Genomic DNA, 26,649 nt, shown 5'->3' on the forward strand with positions numbered 1-26,649 from the left:
AGAAAATTATTTTACCCATTATGCAAAAGTAAGATGAGAAAATAAAAGCATAAGGTCTTTTATTTTCTGATAATAAAAAAGTGATTACATAGTTATGACACTTTAAAAATTTTATATGATGTGATATTTTTGTATAATCACTTGAGTCATCTGATATGGGCTTCTTTATATTTCATTTCTCATTGGTTTTTTTCCCAGAAGTAATGAGACATCAATGTGAATACTACCATGTAGCTAAGATAGAGACAACTTAGAGACTAAGTTATGACAAGAAAATTATTTATTTGTGGCTCAGGTAAAAGTACTCAGAATTATTTTCTATCTACTTATAGTAATAAGCAGGAAGAAATCAACTATATATCATAATGGTTAAATAGGCTATTAATTTTGGGGAAAGTGCTATTATCTACACTGAGAAAAGTGAGCTCATAAACAGAACAACCTATTTATTTGTAACAAATAATTTTTCCATCTTTACTGGAAAGCATACTTTTTCAGGGTGAGAGAGTCACAGAAATGAACTGTGACTTATTTTCTCTACAGTCCTATTGTTAAGTAAGCTACTTCTGAGGTTGTAGCTATAGGGCTATAATGGGTGTTGCTTGGCACATAACCAATTTTTTAATTCACTGGTGTAACATTTAGTGCACTAGAAGGATCAATCATTGAATAGTTACAAGCCATTTACCTAAATGATTTGCTAAATCATGGAATTAATTTTTGGTGACAATTCTAGCCAAGTAAACTAATGTCAAATGGAACATGTAAAGTATATCAATAAGCTATAAAAACACAAAGATACAAATAGTTTTGAGTATGAATTATTATTACAATAAATAAATACACGAGTCAAAAAGGCATGCCAATCTTTTATTGTTTTCTAAATCTACACACTTGATATTCAATTTCTGAAAACCATGCAAATTCAGTTGGAGGGTAAGGAATGTGATACAATGATATTAATATGACAATTACTCATCTAAAAAGAATGAAATAGTGGCCTAAACTTAATTACATAGCATCATAATGTCTTGATTATTAAATTATAAAAGCTAGTAACCTGTCAATAACCAGCCTAGTTCTTTTGTTACTGGATAAATACTTCTTCTGATGAAAGATCATACAAATTACTTTATGAATCATTAGATAACATACAAATAACAATCATGTAATCTTCACGGGTACCACAAGAAAGCAACTATTTAGTTCCATCATTAAAAGACTCCAATTCAGATAATTATTCATTGATTATATGAATGAAAAGACATAAACTATTAAATACTCATCACAATCTTAAACTAAAACCATATGATCCTTATACTTAGCACATTTGTATTTCTTCCCTTGATTTTTGGGTATGTGCTGCATAAGTAAAAAGTTATTTTCAAAAGACAACAGTTGATCACTGGGTAATTGCAATGTACTTACTAATCCACTCATTTAAATACAGACATTCCAGTAAATGTGAGAGTAGCATTGTAAATGGGATCTATTTTATATTCCCATTGATTTTGAGCATAAAAATTCTTCTCCTTTGTAAAAGAGAGTTAAATGAAAGGCTTTATGACATTTTCCTCCTCAAATATCCCAAATAAGAAAAAGCAATGCAATACTTTGGAAATAAATAAAATGGTTACATTTTTCTTCTGTGATGAAAACTTTTTTCTGCCTATGATCCACTATCTTAAATTGTGTTGTAACTGTTTCATGTATAAATAGCTCAATTTGCTCATTTAATCATTCAAGAAATACTGGCATACCTATTATATGTATATGTTTCCCCTCCCTAGATTTTAGTATAATGCTTTGTCCACAGGAAGCACACAATACTTACTGGATGAAATAGTCATAATTGTTAAAAATTCAGTTACTAGTTGGTTGCTATATATATTTTCCCCCCAGAAGTGGACATATAATTAATTAAATACACTGACACAGCAGAATAGACAAGTATTTTAGGAGAAAATGTACACTTCTGTTTCTAACTCATGAAATATCGTAATAGCCAACTGTGTTTTCATGAACCTATCTCCTGAACCATCAGATGATAAAACTGTTAAGTTTATGGTTGTAAATATCAAAGTACTTTTCCTAATTGACATAATTATGTTCACATGTTTTCAGAATTGTAAGGAATAAAGAAGCATGGAGAAAAGGAAAAATAAAATCAAAGATTTCTGAGACTTAACCCTGGACATTTTTTATTTGTTTTTTTAAAAGACCTACTAAATTATCTATTTAGTGCTTCAAAATATAACCATACAGAGTGCTTGACCTTTTGTATAGAAAAGTGGTTCAAGAATGATTCTCAGTGGAATGTTAGGTACTTTAGTACAAGGACTTTTCTTTTGTATTGTCCTCTTAGTCTCTAGGGCAAAGCATGTGGCCTTGCACATGAAAGTGTTTAATAAGTGCTTGCAAGATTGCATTTATGGATTATTCAATTTTATAGGTTATTTCAGTCTCTCAACAAGCAAATATTATTATCCAAAAGAGAACTAAATATTCTTATTTTCTTTACATTTGGAAACAATGTTTTAAAGATTTAACAAAAGGTTCACTACACTTAGATATAGCCTTAGATTTCCATCTTAAAATACGTAGAGCCAGGTAACCAAAAAAACTTAATAAAAATGGATTTTTATTTTTCAATCATAAGAAACCTTGCTCTATACTAGAGGAAAATGATACATGATTTCTTCCTTTGTTATGTCAAGCAAATCTTTTCTCTCCTCAAAGTTCTTGAAAATTAATTACTGAATTCTTGTTTGATGAACTTAAAAATCTTGATATGGAGGTATTTAAATACTGGGTTGTTTTTTTCTCATTTCTCTTAAAGAATGCTTTCTCTTTCTTCACCAAAACCTGCACTGTCAGAAGAAGTCACCGTATGAAGTTCTGAAGAATCTTTTGAAAGTCTTGCATAACTTGAACGCTGGCTTCGTTTATGGGCCATGCTTTTTAGATTTTCATTCTGTATTCCACTTGAGTTAGAACTGGAACCAGGGCGTAAAATAACTTGAGAAGTATCCCTAATTCCTTCCATTTCATCAAAATTTTGGTTAGCTCTATTGGCTGGAGCACTATTGTTATTTAGGGTCACAGTACTGGGTGTTCTATTCAAGTTATAACCTTTTTGACCAGTCACAGTTGGCCAATTTTCTTCAGGGCTACTTGCTATCAAGCTACATTCAGAAGGACTCTTCTTGTCTTCTGAGCAAATGGACATTCGTGCTACAACTGGATCTTGAAGTCCACTTAAGCTGTGTGGTATTCCCTGTTTTCCATTGTGGCTGTCATCTTCAAGTTCTATGAGGTTGGCTTTTTCAAGATGGGAATCATCAGCAACTTCATTGTGAAGGGAATGATTTGGAGAACTTTCATTAGATCTTACTCCTGAATCAGAGGAATCTTTTTTGTCTAGAAGAGCATCTGATAAATACTCTTTTGCTTTAATGAAGGTTCTAATAGGCTCTGTGCTGTGATCTGGAGATTTGGGTATTTTTTCTGCTTTTCCTTCTACTTTTTTATCTTTGTCTTCTTTCAGAAGAGGAGTATTATCTGATTCTTCTGTCCCAGATTCATCTTCATCACTTGGAAGTTTTTGATAGCGCAGCCCACTTCCTTTTAGTTTCAAATCTGTCTGGAAGAGGCTGGGTCTTTCTGAGGATTTCTTTCCTGGAAGCAGCTTACTTCCAGACTGATCAGATTTTTCATCTTCCTCAGTGATGGGATCCAAAGGAGATGCATCATTAGTGGAAATACCCGAAGTTGAGTAATCTATAACATCTCCCCTCTTGATTAAAAATGACTTCCTTGCATCATCTTGTTTCAGTTCACTATCCTTTCCTTTTTCTTGTTCTATAGTGGAATGAATGGAGCCCCCTGATGAACTCTGACCCATATAGTACATCCCTGTGCTGTGAGGAGAAGATCTGCCACTAACTGTTGCAGAACTTGCTCCCCCTTCTAGCTGAGACATTTGAGCAATATATTCCCTATAGGCATCTCTATATTCTGCCTGAACCTTATCAGTAAGTTTTGAGATTTCAATACTGGAATCCTGTGAATTGAGACTTGAAAGACTTGGGGTTCTGCGAGTTTGTGACTGTGAAGACAGAAAAAAGAAAATACTTTAAGAATTCGACTAAGCAATAAAGAAGCCTAACAAACACCAGGAATTTTGAAATTCTGAAATTCTCAAGTCATTTAAAAATTATCAGCATATTATGAAAAATTAATGTTATTCCACTTAAATTTTATAACTCAAGCAGTTTTTTTAAATGTTTCAATATTTTATGATACTTTTTCAAAATTATTTTATATAGTTTTAGCAAATTAGAGTTATATTTAAAAAATATAATAATTAGCACTTGTCTCAGCAAATGATCTTGGCACTTTCTTTTTAATATCTACAAACTGTTGCTTTGATTGGTTAAAAGTTAGTAAGAATGATAAAATAAGGTTATGGAGAAAGGGAAAGAAGCCAGAGAAAAAGATAACTCTTTTAACAATTAAATGTTGGAGTTTTCAACATAATTTGAGAAGCTACTTGTCTAATGAACTTTGAAAGATTAGGAATTCTGATCAATGTAATAACTAATTAGGATTCCAAAGGACTTCTAATGAAGCATACTACAATACACCCAGATAGAGAGGTGGTAACCTCAGACTATACACCAGGGAATGTGTTCATTTGGATATTTCAGAATATCCTAGATATGGGAATATGTTTTGCTTGACTATACATATTTATTACAAAAGTTATGTTTTTCTTTTTTTCTTTTTAAGGGGTGGGGGAAGTGAATTTTTTAAACTGAAAAAAAATAAAGGAAAAAAATTGTATTTCTATATATTGTCACTTTAAATTTCAGATAAGTCTCTAAGACCATAAGTTATAGATAGATTAAAATGTGTGTCAGAGGAGGAAAATTACACAGCATGGTCTCCTGAATCAAGTATGTCACAAGTCCTTAACATATGGGCTGTCACTGTATACTGCACAATGACAAACACAAAAATAATCATATTACTTGTTTATAACTGCACTTAATAAGGTACAAAGAAAAATAAAGTGAATAAAAGTTACAAAAGAATAAAAGAAAGGGGTTATAAGGCTAAGAGTCGCATTAAAAAGTTAAGATGAATGAGACATGAAAGAGAACAGGTTTCCAAATCAAGGTGGAATCAGAGACTAAAAGCTGGAGAGAGCTACTAGTGTCATGAAGGAAAAAAAAACAACTTGCCTTTGAATGAATTCTTTTAAACACATGATTTGAAAAAGAAAAAAAAAATCCTTCTTAATACTTCTTAAAGTAATATTCTCTTTTTGAACACCTCCAGTGACTGTGAAATCACTAATTCATCAAGCTGTTTCATTCTATTTTTTGAATAGCTCCAACTGAGAGAGCAAGTTCTTATAGTGAGCCAAATCTGACTGCCTATGATGGTCTATTTGTAGTTCTTACCTCTATAATAAAATAGAATATATCTAATCCTTTACTGTATTAAAAATGGTCTTTCAAATGTTTAACAGCAATCCCATCCTTCTTCAAAGTCTTCTCTGCTTCAGAATAAATTTCCCTAATTTCTTCAACTATTTGCCTTATAACATGACTTCATGTGCCCTCACTATTTTGGTATCTTTTCTCTAGGTAATCCATTGTTTATTAATGTGTCTCCTAATGCATGGTATCTAGAATTAAAAATAATACTCCACGTATTCTGATCCATGCCACTGTGGGACTATTAAAATTATTCATTATGGATGCTTCCATAAGAGTAGACCAGCTTAAAAAATTAAGAATTATTTTAAATTTCAAAGGAACCAGTAAGTGACAAGGAAAATAAAGAGTAGGAAAAAAGACACAAAATCAAAGAAGAGGGGTAAGGAAAAAATAGAGGGGAAAAAAAAGTAAAAATCAAAGATGTGGAAGCCTCCAACAAAGGGAAAACATAGTTTCCTTCAGTATATTCATTCACAATGTGATATGATTACAAGAATTATGCTATTTATCAACTTAAAGAAAGGTCAGAAGGTCACAGTAAGAAACATGAAGCATAGAATATGGATGAATTCTAAAGATACTAAAGACAACTTAGAAGGAAAGAAAGAGGCTAATCATGCTAAGGAAGCAGGTGAGGTGGGATGGTAGGGAACAAGGAAAAGAGAATAAAGTATTGCCCTATTCTTGCCTTTAATTAGTCCTCTTAAACATTCAAGTAAAAGAATATATATTTTTAAACTTTTTCCTTCTATCTTAGTTATCTGTTCTAAGAAAGAAGAGCAGCAAGGGCTAGGCAATTAAGTTAAGTTACTTGCTCAGGGTCACACAACAGAATATTTTTTAAAAACTCCACTGTCCAACTTAAAAAAACAGCATCCTCATTTTAGCCTCAAGTAGACAGATATTGAAGGCTAGACTCCAATAATTTTTAATGAGAGACAAAAAAAAGAACAACAGGAGATAAAAATGGGGAAAATAAAGAAAACACAAACAAGAAAAATGAATAAAAACATTTCCCATTCATTCAAGGAAAATGATCCTTATGATAGTAGACCTACCATGCATTATTGCTTCTCCTGAATATTATTTTTCCTTTGGATTGACTTTCCTCATAGCTGATTTCTAGTTTTCATTCTCTCACATTTATCCTTTTATGTTTTTCCTTTTCTCTCCTTCATTTCCTGAATCCTGCTCATGTATTCCTTCTCTGGCTCTTCTTTCCCTCATTCCTCCTTTTTTGTTCCTCATTTCCTCTTCCTTTTCCTGCTCTTCACCTGTCCTCTTCTTTCCCCTTTGGCAGAACATCCAGGAAAAGAGTCTGCATGCTAAACTATATATAATTGTTTTTAATATTTCCAGTTACATTTAACACCAGATGAGAATGAGTGATTATGAAAAACTGCTAGAATTCACTTATCATTTTGTGTATATACAGTTCTGTGATGAACCTGTTTTTAACCATTTATGACTTAATCTAATTCAATTTGAGAATACCAAATGGAAAGGAGAGTGACCAATATTTTACCCTAAAAACAATGCATTTTCCTTTTGCTTCGGACACTAAAGGCAATTTTGATAAGTACCTGCCAACTTAAATTACTGTGGCGTGGAGGAGCTTCTTCAAGACCAATAGCGTTCAGTTCTTCAAAACTAAAGTTCAATGTGTAAGGAGCCTGATTAGAAAGCTCCGTATGTGGCAATTCGTTATGTAATGGGTGACGAAGAGATTCTCCATTAGAAATTGAGATATCAGAATGCTCAGACATTATAGGTATATCCTCGCTAGTTGCTTGAGTTTCTGCATTTCTCATATCAAGTACCTTAACAAAACAAGAAAAAACACTGACACTACTAGAAAACCAAGTTTTAAAAAGTTATTTTTAAAATTCCAGACTGTATTAGAAAGCAGAAAATTTGAATATACACTTGCTTTTAAATAAATTTCAAACAGTATATATGGCTACCTATAAAACCTATGTTAAGTAAAAATATAATAGATACTGAACCTTTTAAATTAAGAGAAACACTATCTTATAATTTGCCCATTATACTATAGGTATTACTTTGAAATATAATTAAGATGAAGGGGGAAAAAAGTGTTACTTTTTAATACAAGCCAAGAAAATAAGTGTGCCATAACAAAACTTCTGGATAAATTATACTTAGGTGTGGTTGGGCAAATATCATCAATATATCAATATATAAATATCAATGTATATAATCAATATACAAATGCTATAAATGTTCTTCAATTAGGAGGGACAAATAAATCCTTGGATTATATTTTAATGTATAAATAACATTTACTATTTCTATTCATTTTAACTTGTTTTCTATATACTTATATGGTTACATATTCCATGATAGAAAGTAAGTTCCTTGAGAACAGCTGCTTTATTTTTGTCTTTGTTCCCCTAGCATTAAGCACAATATCAGATGTAGAGGAGGCACTTAATAAATGCTTGTTGGTTGATTGTGACAAAGAAATGAATAAAAATTATTTAATCTTACCATACTTCTAAAAAGATGCCAGTCACCAAAATTCATGTTCATTTCTTTCTTTAGCTCATCAATGCTACACTGAGCCAGTACACGACCATTAATATTTGCCTGATCAAATTAAAAATTTAATAAATGTTTTATATATTGGTAGATAAAAGCAACATGAATTGAATATTTAGTTCAATTTAATGATAATTGTCATAGACCAGAAAAGGTTGTAATATTATTTATTATCGTTTTACTTTAATAATCAGGATATCATTTCAACAATTTCAAAGCACTTTATTAAGCAAAAAGGCTCATTCATCTCTTACTATTTAAATTCTTACTAACATATTAATGGCTAGTTTAAGTACCATCTCACTCACCTCAGACCGTTTTCCAGTCTCTGAATTCCTACATTACTTAATGTCTACTACTTATTTTGGCAATTAATCACGCTCTTCACTCCTTCAAAAATCTAACTTCATCAGTGTGGGACCTCTCTCTTCCAAAGCAAATCACAGTACATGGCAAAAATTTCATGAGCAGTAGTCACCCAAAAAACACATTACTGGATTTTAATCTTCTCATTAGCCTCCCACTCAGCTGGTGGTAGTATGCCGCCAGCTCAACCATCAACTCCCCTCAGATCCTGATGAAGATAGCCCAGGACCCTGTGTTCAAGCACCTTGGGAATAACAGTAGATCATCATCCCTGATCCCAGCTCAGTTCCTGAATTCATTATTCAGGGAAGTAAATCTGTGGGAAAGGGGTTACTCAGCCCCACAACTTCCACCAGCAATGCAGGAAAACTAGCCTATCTGAGATACAAAGAACTGAAGAAGAAAGGAGGATGTGCCAGGCAAATCCAAATTCCTAATACCTCCTTCACCACTGCCTCTAACAGCTCTGCTATGGACCTGACTCCTCAGTAGCCCTGGCCATTAAAGTTTTTGGTGCTGTTCAACATAAGGAATACATATAGATGTATCCAGTGAAATGGCATTATCTCTATTTTGGTCATTCTATCCTGAGGGCCACGGTACCTTTTCATTTGAGTTGTAGCTAAAATCTTCCTTATGTATTGTCTCCTCTGTTAGAATATGAACTCTCTGAGACTGTCTCTACATTCTGCTGGTAAGTTGCCACCCAACACTTACCAAAATACTACATATATATGCACATAGTAAGCACTTAATAAAGTGGTTTCTTTTCTTTCATAAATTTGCTCAAGAATAAAGGAAAGGTTTATTTCAGGATTTCTCAAATATAGTAAGAAATGATAGGGTAGATCATCTCATTTGTGGAGAAGCTACATTATACCTCTGTTTGAAGGTTTTGAAGAGGAGGTATGGATCTTTTAAATGTATAAAAAAGTCTGTGTCAAAGGCCTGGCTACAACTTAAAAAAAGTAAAAGGTACTAAACAAGGTAGTCAAATGCTAATTTTAAATTAGGTTTTACACAGATTCTAATTTCAAAAGTCAGAGGAATAGTTTGATGGAAAAAAATAGTCTTCTGATTTAAAAAAAATTCATTCACTTTATCTCTCTCTTTTCTTAAAAAAGTCAGTTTCCTCTCTTAGAGAGATATGGAGAAATTGAGAAAGCTAAATAAAAACCATGTAGAACAGTAAAAAAAGTCTATGCTATCAAAACATTTTCATTTAAATCAGCAACAGAAGAAAGACTCCAGGGATTTTAACAAATAGGAGGTAAACAAAATTCAACCCTGCCTTAAAGTTTAAGGGCTGCAAATATACCAGAGACCAACCAATGACCATTATTAGTTTGGAAAAAGAAGGAAGGAGCCAGGGTTGGAATGACAGCTAAAGAACAGAGAGGCTCATTACAGTATGTATTTGTATTTCTTTAATTCTGGTTCTAATATTCTTTTCAGTATCATAATATTCATGATTATCTATTTCATGAGCTATTGTGCTAAAAAACGTATAATTTGATGATAAGTGGATAAGGCTGGGATGATTGTGAAATGACAAGTTCATAGTTTGTATATTAAAATGCTTTTCAACAGGATCTAACAGAACTTGTGATTCAGAGGAGGAATACTTCTTTTTCACTATTAGTGATACTTTTAAAATGAAAATATTCTTGATTAAGATAACAACTTCCTTGAAATGTGCTCACCTGCAAGGTGATCAAAGTGAAGCCTTTTGACACAAAGGTATGGCTATTTAATTTATCAGAAACTAAAGACCAATTAATAGTAGCTAATCAAATTATAGCTATACTGCCTAGGAGGACATTTAACTCTTTCAGGATAACTGTGCTAACCTAAAATTATTAAGTGAAGTTATACAATCATAAAGTTAACATGACCTAAAAAACAATTTTAAAAAATGTATTAAATCTGAAATATTTTGATAATTATTTAAGTTAACAAATGTCAAAAGGGAAAAATAAGAACACAAAATATAGGGTTTGCAATTTAAAGTAGAGCTAAAAATCTAGATGGTAATACCATTTGGATATAATAATATTTTTTAAGCTTTTTATTTTTAGATATGCCCATTTTACACATTAATGGGAAAGACAGAAAACCTGGGATAATGAGAAGAATAGAACCACATTTAGAATCTGGCTTTTCTTGCTCCTGAGAGAGTATACTTTATTAAGAGTTAAATTCATTGGCTTCACTGTCTTTACACCATCTCATTTCCTCTTCTCTTATACAAATCCTAGTATAATATTCATATATATACATATATATATGTGCACACACACACGTAAATACACATCACCTGCTTTATCGTTGCACAGTACTGAGGTATCATACTCTGGTCTAACCCCTCTATTTGTTTCAGTTTCTCACACACAGCATCCACAGTCATTGAGTTCAATAACACTGACACTGTTGTTCCCTAGAGATGGGAGAGAAAAAATTAAAATAAATATATACACACATACACACACACAAAATATTTTTAATGTTTTATTGATACAAAGTTGCACAATGCAGATATGCAAAAATCTCAAGTTATAGAGCTTTTAAGAATATCACAATTAATACTGACATCAAAAACTCATGAAATGATCATAAGAAACAGTCCAAAATAATTTATACTTATGAAATGGGAAGAAAATATTACTTAAGAAATAGTACAAAATCATTTTAAAATGTTGGACTGCCAAAGTGTTGCTCACTATAGAAAAGTTGCAGCTTCAGCAAATCACACATTTCTTAAAAAAGGAAACAAGAGGCATTTGGCCACCAAGCAAACTCAATAGGAAGAGTGTTTCCTAAATGAGTCTTAATCAAGAGATAAACTTGAAAAAAAAGTAGGGGAAAAAGGTATAAGAGGGGAGAGCTCACAAAGAGAATCAAAGTGTCTACAAATACTGGAAGGAAAAACTACCCCCAAATGCAAATGCAAATGTCATATGTTTTCCTCTTGTCCCCAATTCTATAATGCACCCTTAGATTGCCTTAATCAAAACCAAAAAACCTGAAGATTATCTGGTATCTGCTATATTTTAAATAAACAATTTGTTGCTAAAGAATAGTGGTAGAATTTTAAATTTCCCTTGAAACCATGGATATAGCCCAACATGAAAAAGAAAAGTACATTTATTTCTTATTTATATCATTAGTTGAAGATACTATATTGAAAAATTTTAAACTTATTATTTAAAAGGCAAAAATAAGAGTAATGTATAAGTTATTTAATAGCAGGGGCAGAGTGATATATTGCTCTTCCTTTCGATCAGGATAAAGATGCTAAACAATACAGGGAAAATGAGGAATATTTTGAGCTATTGAACTTACCATTATAAAAATCAGCTGGCTGGGGGACCTTGATATATCACAGTTAGTGGAAACGAAGACCATTCTAGGTTAAGAAATCTACCTCCAAGTAAAAATTATGAACTGAATTATAAGCTCTGAGACTACTGTAAAATGTTATTAAACGTTACATTTGTGAATATATGCCATCTATTCTACACACTTTTATACACATTGTATTCTTGTATAAATGTATAAACACATTTGAAGTAACAGATGTAGCCACAAAAATAGAATTTAAATGACCCCTTCATATACTCCAAGAAAATGACAACTCTATCACTAGTAGAAAAAAGATGAGGAAACTATGAGGTAGAACACATCGAAGAAAAATAAGTTCATTTTATCTGAAAATAAATAATTACAAAGAAAACACGCAAAATATAAATCGTGACATACTAGAAGAGTTGGGATCAGGTACTTTAGAATAACTAAAAATTGTCAGCATTTCTGCGATGAAATTTTAAGTAACCCATTATTTATTTTCATGTTTGGTATTTTAAATGAATTATGTCACACAATATCAAGTAAATTCCAAAAGAATTGCATTTCCAATATATATTTTATGTCTCCAATATGAAATGCTATTGTGTATAACATGAATATGTATTATATGAATAGATAATATATCAGTGAAAAGGCAAAAAAGACATACTGAATCAGATCATAAAATCATCTTACTCACAAAAATGTTAGACTCCATTAAATTTTTACATTCAGTTAAATTTTAAATAAATAATCATTAGTCTATAATTTAGTAATAAATGCTACAAAATACAACTAAATGTTCAGTACTTTCAGGGGAATCATTAGTACAACCAGGCTACTTGTTGTGTAAAAGTCATGCGCATATATTTAAGTTTCTAAGCTATTTCTAGGGAATACTTTATTCATCTGGTTAGACAGAAATAGATTACTAGGCCAGAAAGGACATCTATGGAAATCTATGGAATGCATTCCATTCTCTAACCATGAAGCAGAGTTTTAACTTTGTAACACTAGGAAAAAAATGTCACAATATAAAAAGTATCACTCAAAATAAATTTGCTAGGGAACAAACATATAGTTATATGTAAAGGACCAATATGCATGCTACTGATTAGCAGAATTTTAAAAGCAAAAAAGTCTATAATAGATAAAGTAACTAAGACTAAAAATCCTCTGAAAGCAGTAAAGTCCAGTCTAATCTCCAGCAAAATATAGGTAGGCACAAGCTCAGTTTAATAAAAAATTTTACAGTCACAAACGATTACAACTATTATTATGGTTAAAATATAATTTAAGAAAATAGATTAAAGAGAGCCCTTAGACATGCCTGGCCTAATCCCATGAATTAAGGTAGATGAATGTTTAAACTATCAGGGAAAAATAATGACTATATATCCTCAAAGATTCTGCAGAGTGTGATGTTCCATGAATTCCCTCAAAGATGCAACTGTAGGTTATTAGTAGGTTCTGGCTACTGTAAAATAAGTAGTTTCCCTAAATAAGCACTAACTTGTTTATTTAAAACTCATTTACATAAAACAACTTGTTTATATAAAATGCAATTTTATATTAAATAAAAATCCTATTTCTCAATAAGCACACACATTTCTTGAACATTTCTGAAATATAATTTCACATACTTATTGGTAATATGTGCTTATGATACATTTATTCTTTGCATAGAATATAATTGAATGTGTGTATAAAAATTTATTCTAGACTAGTTTAAAAACAATACATAAAATGTTTTTGTTTTTTTTAACAACCTGCCCAACTTCCAGGTATAAATGTTATACTTTTGGAATGCAAGGATGGTTCAACATTAGGAAAACCATCCACATAATTGACCATATTAACAATCTAAAAAACAAAAATCACATGATTATCTCAATAGATGCTGAAAAAGCCTTTGACAAAATACAACACACATTCCTATTGAAAACACTGAAAAGTATTGGAATAGAAGGACCTTTCCTAAAAATAATCAACAGTTTGTACCTAAAACCATCAACAAGCATCATATACAATGGGGATAAATTAGAAGCCTTCCCAACAGGATCAGGAGTGAAACAAGGATGCCCATTATCACCTCTTTGATTTAACATAGTACTAGAAACACTAGCAGTTGCAATTAGAGAAGAAAAAGAAATTGAAGGTATCAAAATAGGCAAGGAGGAGACTAAGCTATCACTCTTTGCAGATGATATGATGGTCTACTTAAAAAATCCTAGAGAATCAACTAAGAAGCTAGTAGAAATAATCAACAACTTTAGCAAAGTTGCAGGATACAAAATAAATGCACATAAATCATCAGCATTTCTATATATTTCCAACACATCACAGCAGCAAGAAGTAGAAAGAGAAACACCATTTAAAATCACCCTGGACAACATAAAATACTTAGGAATCTATCTACCAAAACAAACACAGGAATTATAGGAAAACAACTACAAAACACTTTCCAAACAATTAAAACTAGATCTAAAGAATTGGAAAAACATTGTTTGCTCATGGGTAGGATGAGCCAACATAATAAAAATGACCATTCTACCCAAATTAATTTACCTATTTAGCGCCATACCTATCAAACTACCAAAAAACTTTTTTAATGAATTAGGAAAAACTATAACAAAGTTCATTTGGAAGAACAAAAGATCAAGAATATCAAGAGAAATAATGAAAAAAAAATGTGAAGGAAGGAGGCCTAGCAGTACCAGATATTAAGCTATACTATAAAGCAGCGGCCATCAAAATGGTATGGTACTGGCTAAGAGACAGAAGGGAGGATCAGTGGAATAGACTTGGGGTAAATGACATCAGCAAGACAGTGTATGATAAACCCAAAGAGCACAATTTTTGGGACAAAAACCCACTATTTGACAAAAACTGCTGGGAAATTTGGAAAACTATATGGGAGAGATTAGGTTTAGATCAACATCTCACACCCTATACCAAGATAAAGTCAGAATGGGTGAATGACTTGCATAAAAAGAGGGAAACTATAAATAAGTTAAGTGAACACAGAATAGTATACTTGTCAGATCTCTTGGAAAGGAAAGATTTTTAAAACCAAGTAAGAGTTAGAGAAAATTACAAAATGTAAATTAAATGGTTTTGATTATATTAAACTAAAAAGCTTTTGTACAAACAAAAACAATGCAGCCAAAATCAGAAGGGAAACAACAAATTGGGAAAAAAATCTTTATAACAAAATACTCTGACAGGGGTCTAATTACTCAAATATACAAGGAGATAAAACAATTGTATAAAAACTCAAGCCATTCCCCAATTGATAAATGGGCAAGGGACATGAATAGGCAATTTTCAGACAAAGAAATCAAAACTATCAATAAGCACATGAGAAAGTGTTCTAAATCTCTAATAATTAGAGAAATGCAAATCAAAACAACTCTGAGGTATCATCTCACACCTAGAAGATTGGCTAAAATGATAGAAGAGGAGAGTAATGAATGTTGATGGGGATGTGGCAAAATTGGGACATTAATGCATTGCTGGTGGAGTTGTGAACTGATCCAACCATTCTGGAAGGCAATTTGGAACTATGCTCAAAGGGCTATAAAAGAATGCCTGCCGTTTGATCCAGCCATACTATTGTTGAGTTTGTACCCCAAAGAGATCATAGATAAACAGACTTGTACAAAAATATTTATAGCTGTGCTTTTTGAGGTGGCAAAAAACTGGAAAATGAGGGTATACCCTTCAATTGGGGAATGGCTAAACAAATTGTGGTCTATGCTGGTGATGGAATACTATTGTGCTAAAAGGAATAATAAACTGGAGGAATTCCATGTGAACTGGAAAGACCTCCAGGCATTGATGCAGAGTGAAAGGAGCAGAGCCAGAAGAACATTGTACACAGAGTCAGATATACTACGGTAAAAGAGAATGTAATGGACTTTTGTACTGGCAGCAATGCAATGACCCAGGACAATTTTGAGGGATTTATGGAAAAGAATGCTACCCACAATCAGAGGAAGAACTACAGGAGTGGAAATTTTACAGAAGAAAAACAACTACTTGAACACATGGGTTGAGGCAGACATGATTGGGGATATAGACTGGAAACTACCACACCAATGCAACTATCAATAATATGGAAATAGGTCTTGATCAATGACACATGTTAAAACCAGTGGAAATGTGCATTGGCTATGGGGGTGGGGGGATGTTGGGGGGTGAAGGGGAAAGTAAGAGCATGAGTTATGTAACCATGTTAACATTTCTAAAAAATAAATATTATTAAATGTTAAAAAAATAAGTTATACTTTTCAAAAACTAAGAAAAATGTAGTTTTTATTTTTTAAAAGGGGATAGACTGATTCTAGGCTCAGCATTATCTTTAGGCTAATACATGATAAATTTTTCACTTGATGAATTTGACTAGGAAGAGAATTCTATGACACAATGTAACTATTTAAAAAATAAAGCCTTTTACACTGTAGATTACTCTCTTCTTCTTTGATACTTTGTTTTTATGGTTTTTTGTTTTTTTTGGTGTTATTTCCTGGTTCTCCTTTTCCCTAACTTCTCCTCTATCTCCTTTGGTGACTCTTCACTTAACAGTGGAGATATTCTAAAGTTCTGTCCTGGGCCCTCTTCTCTACTTGATGTCCATGGTTTTCATATGTATTCCTATGTAGATAATTCTCAAATTTACTTGTCCAGTCCTAATGTCTCTGACTTCCAGTTTCATATCTCCAACTATCTTTTAGACATCTCAAATTAGATATCCCATAAGCATCTTAAACTCAACATATCCAAACCATATTATTTTCCTATCTCCAAGGGTTTCCCTCTTTCTAATTGTCCTACTACTGCCAAGGTTGTCATCCTCCTCTTAGTTATCAAGGCATATAACCCTGGACTCTTCACTCTCTCTCACATACTCCTGAGCCTAATTTGCCAACTCTTGTACATCCTGCCTTTTCCCAAATATCTCATATACTCTTCCTTCTTTCCTCTGACAATGTGACCATAAGCTTTTATCACTTCATTGCAATAGTCAACTTATTGGTCTCCATTCCTCAAGTTTTGCCTCACTTCAATTCATCTTCCACTTAGCTGTCAAAATGATCTTCCATTTAGACGGATCTGATGATGTCAGTCTTCTATTTAAAAACTCCAATGGTTTCTTATTACCTAAAGGATCAAATATAAAAATCCTTTTGACTTTCAAAGCCATTCATAAGCAAGCTCATTTCTACTTTTCTAGCTTTCTAATACTTTATCCCAAAGGTCGGCAACCTTTTTGGCTGTGAGAGCCATAAACGCCTGTGGAAGGAGGAGGATGGAGGCTGAAGGTGCTGGAATATGGGGCGGGGGCTGAAGGGCCCCCCTGGGGCACATCCTGGGGCTCTGCCTGGACTGGCTGGTCGGGAGGTGGAGCCAGATATGGCTTGAGAGCCATACGTTGCTGACCCTTGCTTTATCCCTTCTTCTCCCTTCCAAATGAGACAACTAAGGGGTAGAGTAAGGGGCCAATAAATAAGAATACCTAAGTTCAAATCCTACCTTGGATTCCTTCTAGCTGTAAAACTCTGAATGAGTCATTTAATCTTTGACCTGATTTCCTCAAGTATAAAATAGGGGTAATAATAACACTTACCTCCTAAGGTTGTTGAAGACAAAATGAGATATTTGTAAAGCACTTAGCATTTTTCCTGGTATACAGTAGGCACTTAATGTTTGTTTCCATCCTTCCTTCCCTCTTTTCTTTCCCATGTACTCTGTGATCCAATGACATGGGTCTTCTTGCTATTTCTAGAATATCATAGCTCTTCCCCCTACTCCAAACATTTTCATTAGCTGAGCTCTATGCTTAGAAACTTCCTCTTACTCATCTCTACCTCCTAACCTCTCTAGCTTCTTTCAAGTTTTGGACAGTTCAACTTCTGGAAGAGGCTGAGAGTTAGAATTTTTATCAAGCTCATCCAATACATCTTCCTAACAATCTAGGAAAAATACCAAAATAAATTCTGATCTGAAAAGTCAAGAGAATATCATAGTGGGTCATTTTTCCATTCCAGAAGGATATAGGGCTGTCTGTAGTTACTGGAATGGTGACTAGCCAAGAGTACAGACACAATAGTAGAAACCATTTAAGTATACAGAGAAGTGAAGGAAGCTGAAAATGAAGTTTGAGGCTGGAAACACTAGGGCAGAAAGAGATCACAAGGGATCCCTAAATCAGTAGAGAAAAGGAAGGAGTCTCAGCTGACAGCTTTGTCATCCATTACCCAGTTCCAGGACAGAAAGAAGCAGCTGTGAGAAGGACACCAGCTGTGTAGGAAGCAAAAAACAAGTTATAAAACTACCTCTGGTGACTCTGAGGCCAAGAGTAGGGAGAAGGCTCAGTTCTAATCTTTATTACATATAATCCTTTAGTGGAATAACTAGGGTAAAAACAAAAACAAAGGTGAGCCAAGAAGCTCAGTTACTCTGAACCTACAGAACTTCTCAGTAGGCTAATAGTGATTGAGACCAGCAGCAGTCCACTGAAACTTAACCATACAGTGTCTAAGAGATTAAAACCTGGATCAGGAACTTGCAGAGCACAGACTAGGGCAGGGATTGAATTTATCTCCAGATCACATCAACTTGGAAGCACCAAAAACTTGCAGATAAGTCCACAACACTGAGTTATAGAAATAGCTGAAGAACATTAAAAGACAGCAACTTCAGCTATCACCCCCCTGATGGAAACAAAGCTCAACACTCATCATGAAGTAGGCTGGAAGAATGAAGAAACCAAAAAATTAACCCAACTACAGAGCTACTTTGGTGACAAAGGAGGCTGAAGACAAAGAGAGAAGAAGAAAATATCTTAAAAATAAATGTAAACAAAGTCTTAAAGAAAAAAGTAAATTTGACATAAGCCCAGCAAGAATTCCTAAGAGGTAAAGAGAGGGATAAAAGGACACAGAAAAGGGATTTTTAAAACCAAATAGAAGTGCCAGTGGAAAGAAATGGGAAAAATGAGTTTTGGAAGAATGTTATGAAAAGAGAATTAGCAACTTTTTAAAGGAATTAAAGACATTACTAAAGAAAGTAACTCCTTAAAAATGAGAATTAGCCCCAAAGAAGCTATTGACTACATGAGACAATAATAAATAATATCAAAAGACTGAAAAAATGGAATAAAATATGGAATATTTCATAAGAAAAACAATTGAACTGGAAAATGAGTTAAGGAGAGATCACTTTAAAATCACCAGACTACCCAAAAGCTAGGAAGAAAAAAATCTAAACATGTTCAAGAAGTTATAAAGGAAAACTACCATATTTTTTAGAAGCAGAGGGCAAAGTAAAAATCAAAAAAATCCACTAGTAACAACTGGAAAGAAATTCCAAAATGGAATCTAAAATCCCATACTCTCAGGTCAAGTAAACAACATTACAAGAAGCCTGAAAGAAATAATTTAAATACCATGGAACCACAGTCAAAATCACACAATATTTAGCTGCAACCATTACAAAAGAATGTAGGGCTCAGAACATGATACTCTAGAAGACAAAGGAACTACAAATACAACTAAGAATAAACTATCCAGCAAAACTGAGTATAATCCTACAAGGAGAAAAAGGATATTTAATTTTTTTTAAATTTTTTTTTAAACCCTTGTACTTCGGTGTATTGTCTCATAGGTGGAAGATTGGGTGGGTAATGGGGGTCAACTGACTTGCCCAGGGTCACACAGCTGGGAAGTGGCTGAGGCCGGGTTAGGGATATTTAATTTAATAGAAGACTTCCAAGCAATCTGATGAAAAGAATAGATCTGAATAGAAAATCTGACATTCAAATTTAGAACTTGAGGGAAGCATAAAAAGATAAACATGAAACTAAAATCATAAGGGACATAAGGTTAAACTGCCTAGATTATTAGACGGGGAGAGGATGCATATAACTTCTCATATCACTAGGGCTCTTAGAGGGAGTCTAATTGAACAGAGGGATTAGGTATGATTCTATCATGTTGGGATAATCTTAAAAAGAAGAATGGAAGGGTGCCCAAAAGTAAAATACTAAAAGGTGGAAAGGAAAAGAAGTATAGGGAAAATTTTCTCATATAAAGGGATGTCAAGGAAGAATTTATATAATTAAGGGGCCTGTGGGAGAGTGAAAGAACACCGGAACCTCACTTTCATCTGAACTACTTTAAGAAGGAAAGAATAAACATTCACAAATAGTTGGATAGAGAAATTTACCTTAGCAGAGAAATAGGAAGAAAAAGGGGTAATAAAAAGTAGAGGAGGAAGGGGGAGAAATAAGGATGGTGGATCAAAGGAGGCAGTACAAAAATCAAAACAGAATCCTAAGGAGGGAAAAGGGTAAAAAAAGTAAAGGATAAAAAAAAAAAAAAAAGAGGATAGAGGGAAATACACTGTCAGCAGTTTTAACTATGAACTTGAATGGAATGAACTCACCTATAAAATGGATTAGAAATCAAAATCCAACAATAAGTTGTTTATAATAAATACATTTGAAACAAAAAAGGTACACACAAAGATAAAATAAGAAGATGAAACAAATTATATTATGCTTTAGATGTAGTAGAAAAAAAGGCAGGAGAAAACAATGATCTCATATAAAGCAAAAGCAAAACTTAACCTAATTTAAAAAGAAAAACAGGGAAACTATATTTTGTTTAAAGGCATCATATCAATACTGAATATATATGCATTGAAATGGTATAATATTCAAATTCTTTTTTTTAAACCCTTACCTTCCATCTTAGAATCAATAGTGTGTATTGGTTGCAAAGCAGAAGTTTGGTAAGGGATAAGTAATGGAGATTAAGTGACTTGCCCAGGGTCACACAGCTAGGAAGTATCCGAGGCCAGATTTGAACCTCCCCTTTCTAGGCCTGGCTCTCAATCCTCTGAGCTACTCAGCTGTCCCCTAATATCCAAATTCTTAAAAGAAAAGTTAGAAGCATTACAGGGAGAAATAGAGAACAAAACTATATGGGGGAGAAGTCTCAATTTACTCCTCTCAGAACTAGATAAATCTAATCATAAAATAATGGGAACAAAAACAACAACAATAATAGTTAAACTTATATAGCATTTACTATATGCCGGGCATTGTGCTAAAGACTTTACAATTATCTACTTTTATATGAACAAAACCCTAGGAGGCAGGTTCCATTGTTAACCTTATTTTACAGCTGAGGAAACCAAGGCAAATAGAAGTCAAGTAACTTGCCCAAGTGTCACACAGCTAATATATGAGGCAAGCATTAAATCAGGTCTTCCTGACTCTAGGTCTAGCTTGCAATCTACTGCACTACCTAGAAAGAAGTTAAGGAGAGAAAAAGAAATTTGGGTGATAGATCTCTAGAGAATATTGAATGGGAATGGAAAGGAGTATATCTATTTCTTAGCTATGCATAGCACCCTCACAAAAACTGACCATCAATTAGACCATAAAAAATTTCATCAATAAAAAGTTTAAAAAATAAAATAGAAAACCATTGAATAATTTTCTTTAAATATATATGCATATATATATAAAACCAAATTACCAATATAAAAAAGAAGAACTCATATTCAGTAAAGAAGAAATAAAAGTAATTTTGGGGTTCCATTTTGCCCAACTACATGCCAATAAAACTGATAGTCCAAATTAAATGTATGAATATTTACAACAATATAAATTGTCCAGATTAACAGAAAAGGAAATAGAATACTTAAATAATCCTATCTCAGAAAAAGAAACTGAACAAACAAAAAATTAGCTCCCTACAAAAAAGTGACAGAAACAGATGTATGTGAATCCTACCAAATCTTTAAAGATCAATTAGTTCCAGTACTATATAAATTGTTTGAAAAAAGTAAAAAAGGAGTCCTATAAAAGTCCTTCTAGGACCCAAACATGACCTTTATACCTAAATCATAGAGAATAAAACTAAAGACCAATTTCACTAATGAATACTGATGCAAAACTTTTAATAAAAATAGCAGCAAAGAGGTTACAGCAATATATCACAAAGATGACATACTACGCCCAGACTGGTTGTATATTAAGAATATAGGGAGCTCATACCACTGCTGGGTTTGTACCGCAAAGAGATAATAGGGAAAAAATCTTGTACAAAATTATTCATAGCTCTACTCTTTGTTGTGGCAAAAAACTGGAAAATGAGGGGGTGTTCATAGATCAGAGAATGGCTGAACAAATTGTGGTATCTGATGGTGACAGAATACTATTGTGCTGAAAGGAATAATGAACTGGAGGGATTCCATGTGAACTGGAAAGACCTCCAGGAATTGATGCAGAGAGAGGAGCAGAAACAGGAGAACATTGTACACAGAGACTGACACACTGTGGCACAATCGAATGTAATGGACTTCTTTACTAGCAGCAATGCAATGATCCAGGACAATTCTGAGGGTCTTAGGAGAAAGAATGCTATCCACATCCAGAGAAAGAACTGTGGGAGTAGAAATGCAGAAGAAAAACATATGATCAATCACATAGTTTGATATGGATATGATTACGGTTTTAATGTTAAAAGATCACTCAACTGCAAATATGAATGATATGGAAATAGATTTTGAACAATGATACATCTATAACCCAGTGGAACTTCTTGTCAGCTCTGAAAGGGGGGGGGGAGTTAAGGATGGGGGACATGAATCATGTAACCATGGAAAAATATTCTAAATTTTTTAAAAATTTATTTTATTTGAAAAAAAAAAGAATGTAGGGCTCATTCAATATTAGGAAACCTATAAAGATATCTGACCATATTGAAAATAAAAACAACAAAAATTACATGATTATTTTAATAGATGTAGAAAAAGCTTTTCATAAAATAAAACGCTCATTACTGTTGAAAACACTAGAAAGTACAGGTGCTTTCCTTAAAATGATTAGTATCTTATCTAAAACCAATAGGAAGTATTGCTGGTAATGGGGATAAGGTAAACTTTCTAATAAGATCAGGAATGAAGCAAGGATACCCACTATCACCATTACTATTCAATATTCTACTAACAATAGTAGGTATAGAGATAAGAAAAAGAAGTTGAGTATGTACTCAGTATGAAGAAACAAAACTATCATTTTTTTTGCAATTATATGATGATTTCAGAAACAAAAACTATTTAAAACATTTAACAACAACTTTCACAAAGCTGTAGGACAGAAAATAAATTATTTATTATAATTGTGAAAATTATTTGCATTTTTGATATTATTAACAAAATCCTGCAAGAAGAGACAGAAAAAGAAATTCCTTTTTAAATAACTGAAGACTGGGGCGGTAAGGTAGCATAATGGATAGAGCCAAAGCCTGGAGCTAGGAAACCCTGGGTCCAAATTTGACCACAGACATTTCCTAGCTATGTGACCCTGGACAAGTCATTTAATCCCAATAGCCTAGCCCTTACCATTCTTCTATCTTAGAATTGATAGCATGGATTCTAAGACAGAAGAGGTAAGGGTTATGAAATGAGAGGAGAGGAGGGGAAGAAGAGGAGACAAGAGGGGTGAGAAAGACTTTAAAGTCTTCCTGCCAAGACATTTAGAGGAGCTATACGAACACAATTACAAAACACTTTGTACAAAGATAGGTCTAAGTAACTGAGGAAATATTAATTGTTCATGGGTAGGCTGAATCAATATAATAAAAATGACAATACTATGTAAATTAATTTACTTATTCAGTACCATGCCAATCAAACTACCAAAGAATTACTTTATGGAGACAAAAAAATAATAACAAAATTCATCTGGAAGAGCAAAAAATCAAGAATATCAAGGAAATAAATGAAAAAAAAAATAGGAAAGAGGGGAACCTAGCAGTACCAAGTGATAACAAAGTATTCCTACAAAGCTATGATCATCACAATATTTTGGTACTAAGTAAGAAATAGAAAAATTGATCAGTGGAACAGATTAGATACATCATAAATAATAGTTACTAAAGTTTAATCAACCCCCAAATCCCAGTAACTGCTGGGAAAACTGAAAAACTGTCTGGTAAAAATAAAGCACAGAAGAATATCTCACATCCATTACAAAAGTAAACTCAAAATTTGTATATGATTTAGACATAACAAATTAGTGGAGCGGGAAAGAAATTATCTGTCAGATCTACAAATATAAGATGTGTCTATAAGCAAAGATGAGGCAGAGAGGTTAATGCAAAGTAACATAGATAATTTTTATTATATTTTAAAATATTGCAAAAACAAAATCAATGCAAATAAAATTAGAAGAAAAGCAGTAAACCAGGAAAATTCTTTGACATAAATTCTCTGAAAAAGGTCCAATTTCTAAAATATATTGGAAAATGAATGAAATTTATCAGAATAACAGCCATTCTAAAACTGACAGTTAAAGGGAATAGGCAGTTTTCAAAGGATGAAATCAGTTATTAATAGCCATATGAAAAAGATGACCAAAAAAAAGGAAAATTACAAATGCAGGCAGAGATGAGAGAAGAAAAGAACAAAATATTACATTGTTAATGGGACTGTGAACTAGTCCAACCATTCTGGAAATTAAATTGAAATTATGCCCAAAAGCTACTAACCTGGTAGCTACTAGGGCTACACATCAAAGAGATCAAAATAAAAGGGAAAGGATTCATGTTTGTTGTCTGTACAAAAATATTAAAAGCAATTATTTTTGAAGTAGCAAGGAGTTAGAAATGGAGAGGATGCCCATCACCCAAGGAATTGCTAAACAAGTTATGATATATGAATGTGACGGAATACTATCGTGCTTATAGGACACAATGATGGCTATAGTTTTGGAAAAGCCTACTAAGATCTGTATGAACTGATGAACAATGAAGTGAGTAAAATCAGGAGAATAACCTACACAATAATGCTAATATTATACATATTATCAACTCTGAAAGACTTAGCAACTCTAATCAAAACAATGACCTACTACAATTCCAAAGGCCTCAGGATGAAACATGCTATCCATCTTTAGATAGAGAAATGATGGATTCAGAGTACATACTAAAGCATACTTCTTTCTTTCTTTCTTTTCCTTTGGTGGGGGTAGGGTGGGAAGCAGGGTAGGGGGCATAGGGAAAGAAATATCTAATGTGGCCATTTGTTTTGTACGACTATACAGAGTTGTAATAAGTTTTGTTTTTCTTGCCTTCTTATTAGGTGGTAGAGGGAGAATTTGGAACTGAAAACATTTTTTTTTCCTCTGGGCTTTAAAGGAAAAAAAGAAGTCTTCCTTAATGTTAGTATCTTTCCTCTGAGATTAATCTGGATGTATTTGTACACAGTTGAATATGGGAAGCTAGGTGGCACAGTGGTGGGAACCCAGCCTACTGCTAGGAAGATCTGAGTTCAAATCCCACCTGTGATACTTCCTAACTCTGTGATCCTGGGCAAGTCACTTAACCTGTGTGCCTCAATTTCCTCATTTGTAAAATGAGCTAAAGAAAGAAATGGCAAACCACTCCAGTACCCTTGCCAAGAAAACCCTAAATGGGGTCAAGAACAATCATACAAGAATGAAAAATAGCAACAACACAGTCGTTAACATATTGCCTCCTATCAGATTTCAAGTTCAATTAGAGCAGAGCTACTTGTTATTTTTCCTTTACCTGTATCCCCAGTGCTTAATAAAAACTAGTTGACTGACTGAAATAAAATCATAGAAATTGTGAAAACAATAAACATGATTTATAATTATTACTTCAAATAAAAATTCTAACACATAAAATGAGAATGTATCCTGATGTTATTGACAGTGACTAAATAGCTATGTCCACTAGGTATCTCCTGACCCCAGGTTGTAAAATAAGTCTTTGACTAGATGATCTCTAAGGTTTTTTTCCAGTGTATATATTCTATATAGAGGGTAGGGGCTCAATCTATGATTTCACTACTACAGTAATGAGGACTTTCCTCTAGAAATATGGAATCTCTGTTCTAAAAGCCAACAAAGTCACCTAGTGTGTTGAAAGGGTTAGTAACTTGCTCAGGGTCACAAAACCAGAACACATCAAAGATGGCACTTCAACTCAGGACTTCTGTTTGAAGTCAGCATTCTTTCCTCAATGCTAGGGTACCTTTCCTGGCATTCTGTAATTCCCTACAGGATAGGATTTATTTATAAAGACACAGGGTTTACACTCTATTTTCCATGGACTATTTAGGTGTGCAAAACATATACTGGATCCTGTAATTATAACATTACAAAGTGACAGTAATGCTGTCATTCTGGAAATTGTATCCAAAAGGTTACTAAACTTTGCATACCTTTTAACCCAACAATCTTATTCCAATGCCTATATCCTTAAAGAGATCCAAGAAAGAGGTAATGGACTCATAAAAACAAAATATTTTTCGTTCTTTATGTTATGTAAAAAAAAAAGCTAGTAACTAAGAGATGTCCATCAACTGGGGAATAGCTGAATCAAACTGATAACATGAGCATCATAGAATACCAATGCTCCAATGAAATAATGAAGAGGATAGTTTCAGAGAAATTTAGGAAGCTTTGCATGAATTAATGTAGAATGAAGTGAGGAGAACTTGGAAAACAGTGAATACAATCACAACAATTCTGTAAGGCCTAGTAACTTTGAAAAACTTAAGAACTTAGGCAATGCAATGCAATGTAATGCAATGCATTGACCAATAAAAGTAATGAAGATGAAGCATACCAACTTCATTCTTGATAGAGAAGGGACTTACAGTGCAGAATAAGACAAATATTTATCAGACAAGGCTAAGCAGATGGTTTTCCTTGATCGTCCACATTTTTTATAAGGGTTTTATTTTATTTCCCTTTTTGTCTTTGTTTTTTTAATTGAGAAAAATGTAGGGAGCACATTTTTGTTAAACAAAAAGAATAAAATTA

The 26,649-nt window shown here is 33.0% G+C and overlaps 1 protein-coding gene across 1 annotated transcript in view; it reads right to left on the minus strand.

The window, feature by feature from the left end:
* Positions 1-852: 852 nt before the first annotated feature.
* Positions 853-26,649, minus strand: part of KIDINS220 (kinase D interacting substrate 220) — a 176,621-nt gene continuing 150,824 nt past the window's right edge. The window contains exons 28-31 of the mRNA XM_044663618.1: positions 10,753-10,872; positions 8,019-8,117; positions 7,091-7,327; positions 853-4,108 (exon numbers count right to left, since the gene is read on the minus strand). Coding sequence (XP_044519553.1) covers positions 2,834-4,108; positions 7,091-7,327; positions 8,019-8,117; positions 10,753-10,872 — 1,731 coding nt within the window. The 3' untranslated portion in view covers positions 853-2,833. The remainder of the gene's footprint in view (positions 4,109-7,090; positions 7,328-8,018; positions 8,118-10,752; positions 10,873-26,649) is intronic.

This window comes from Gracilinanus agilis, chromosome 2 (genome assembly GCF_016433145.1).
Source record: "Gracilinanus agilis isolate LMUSP501 chromosome 2, AgileGrace, whole genome shotgun sequence".
NCBI lineage: Eukaryota > Metazoa > Chordata > Mammalia > Didelphimorphia > Didelphidae > Gracilinanus > Gracilinanus agilis.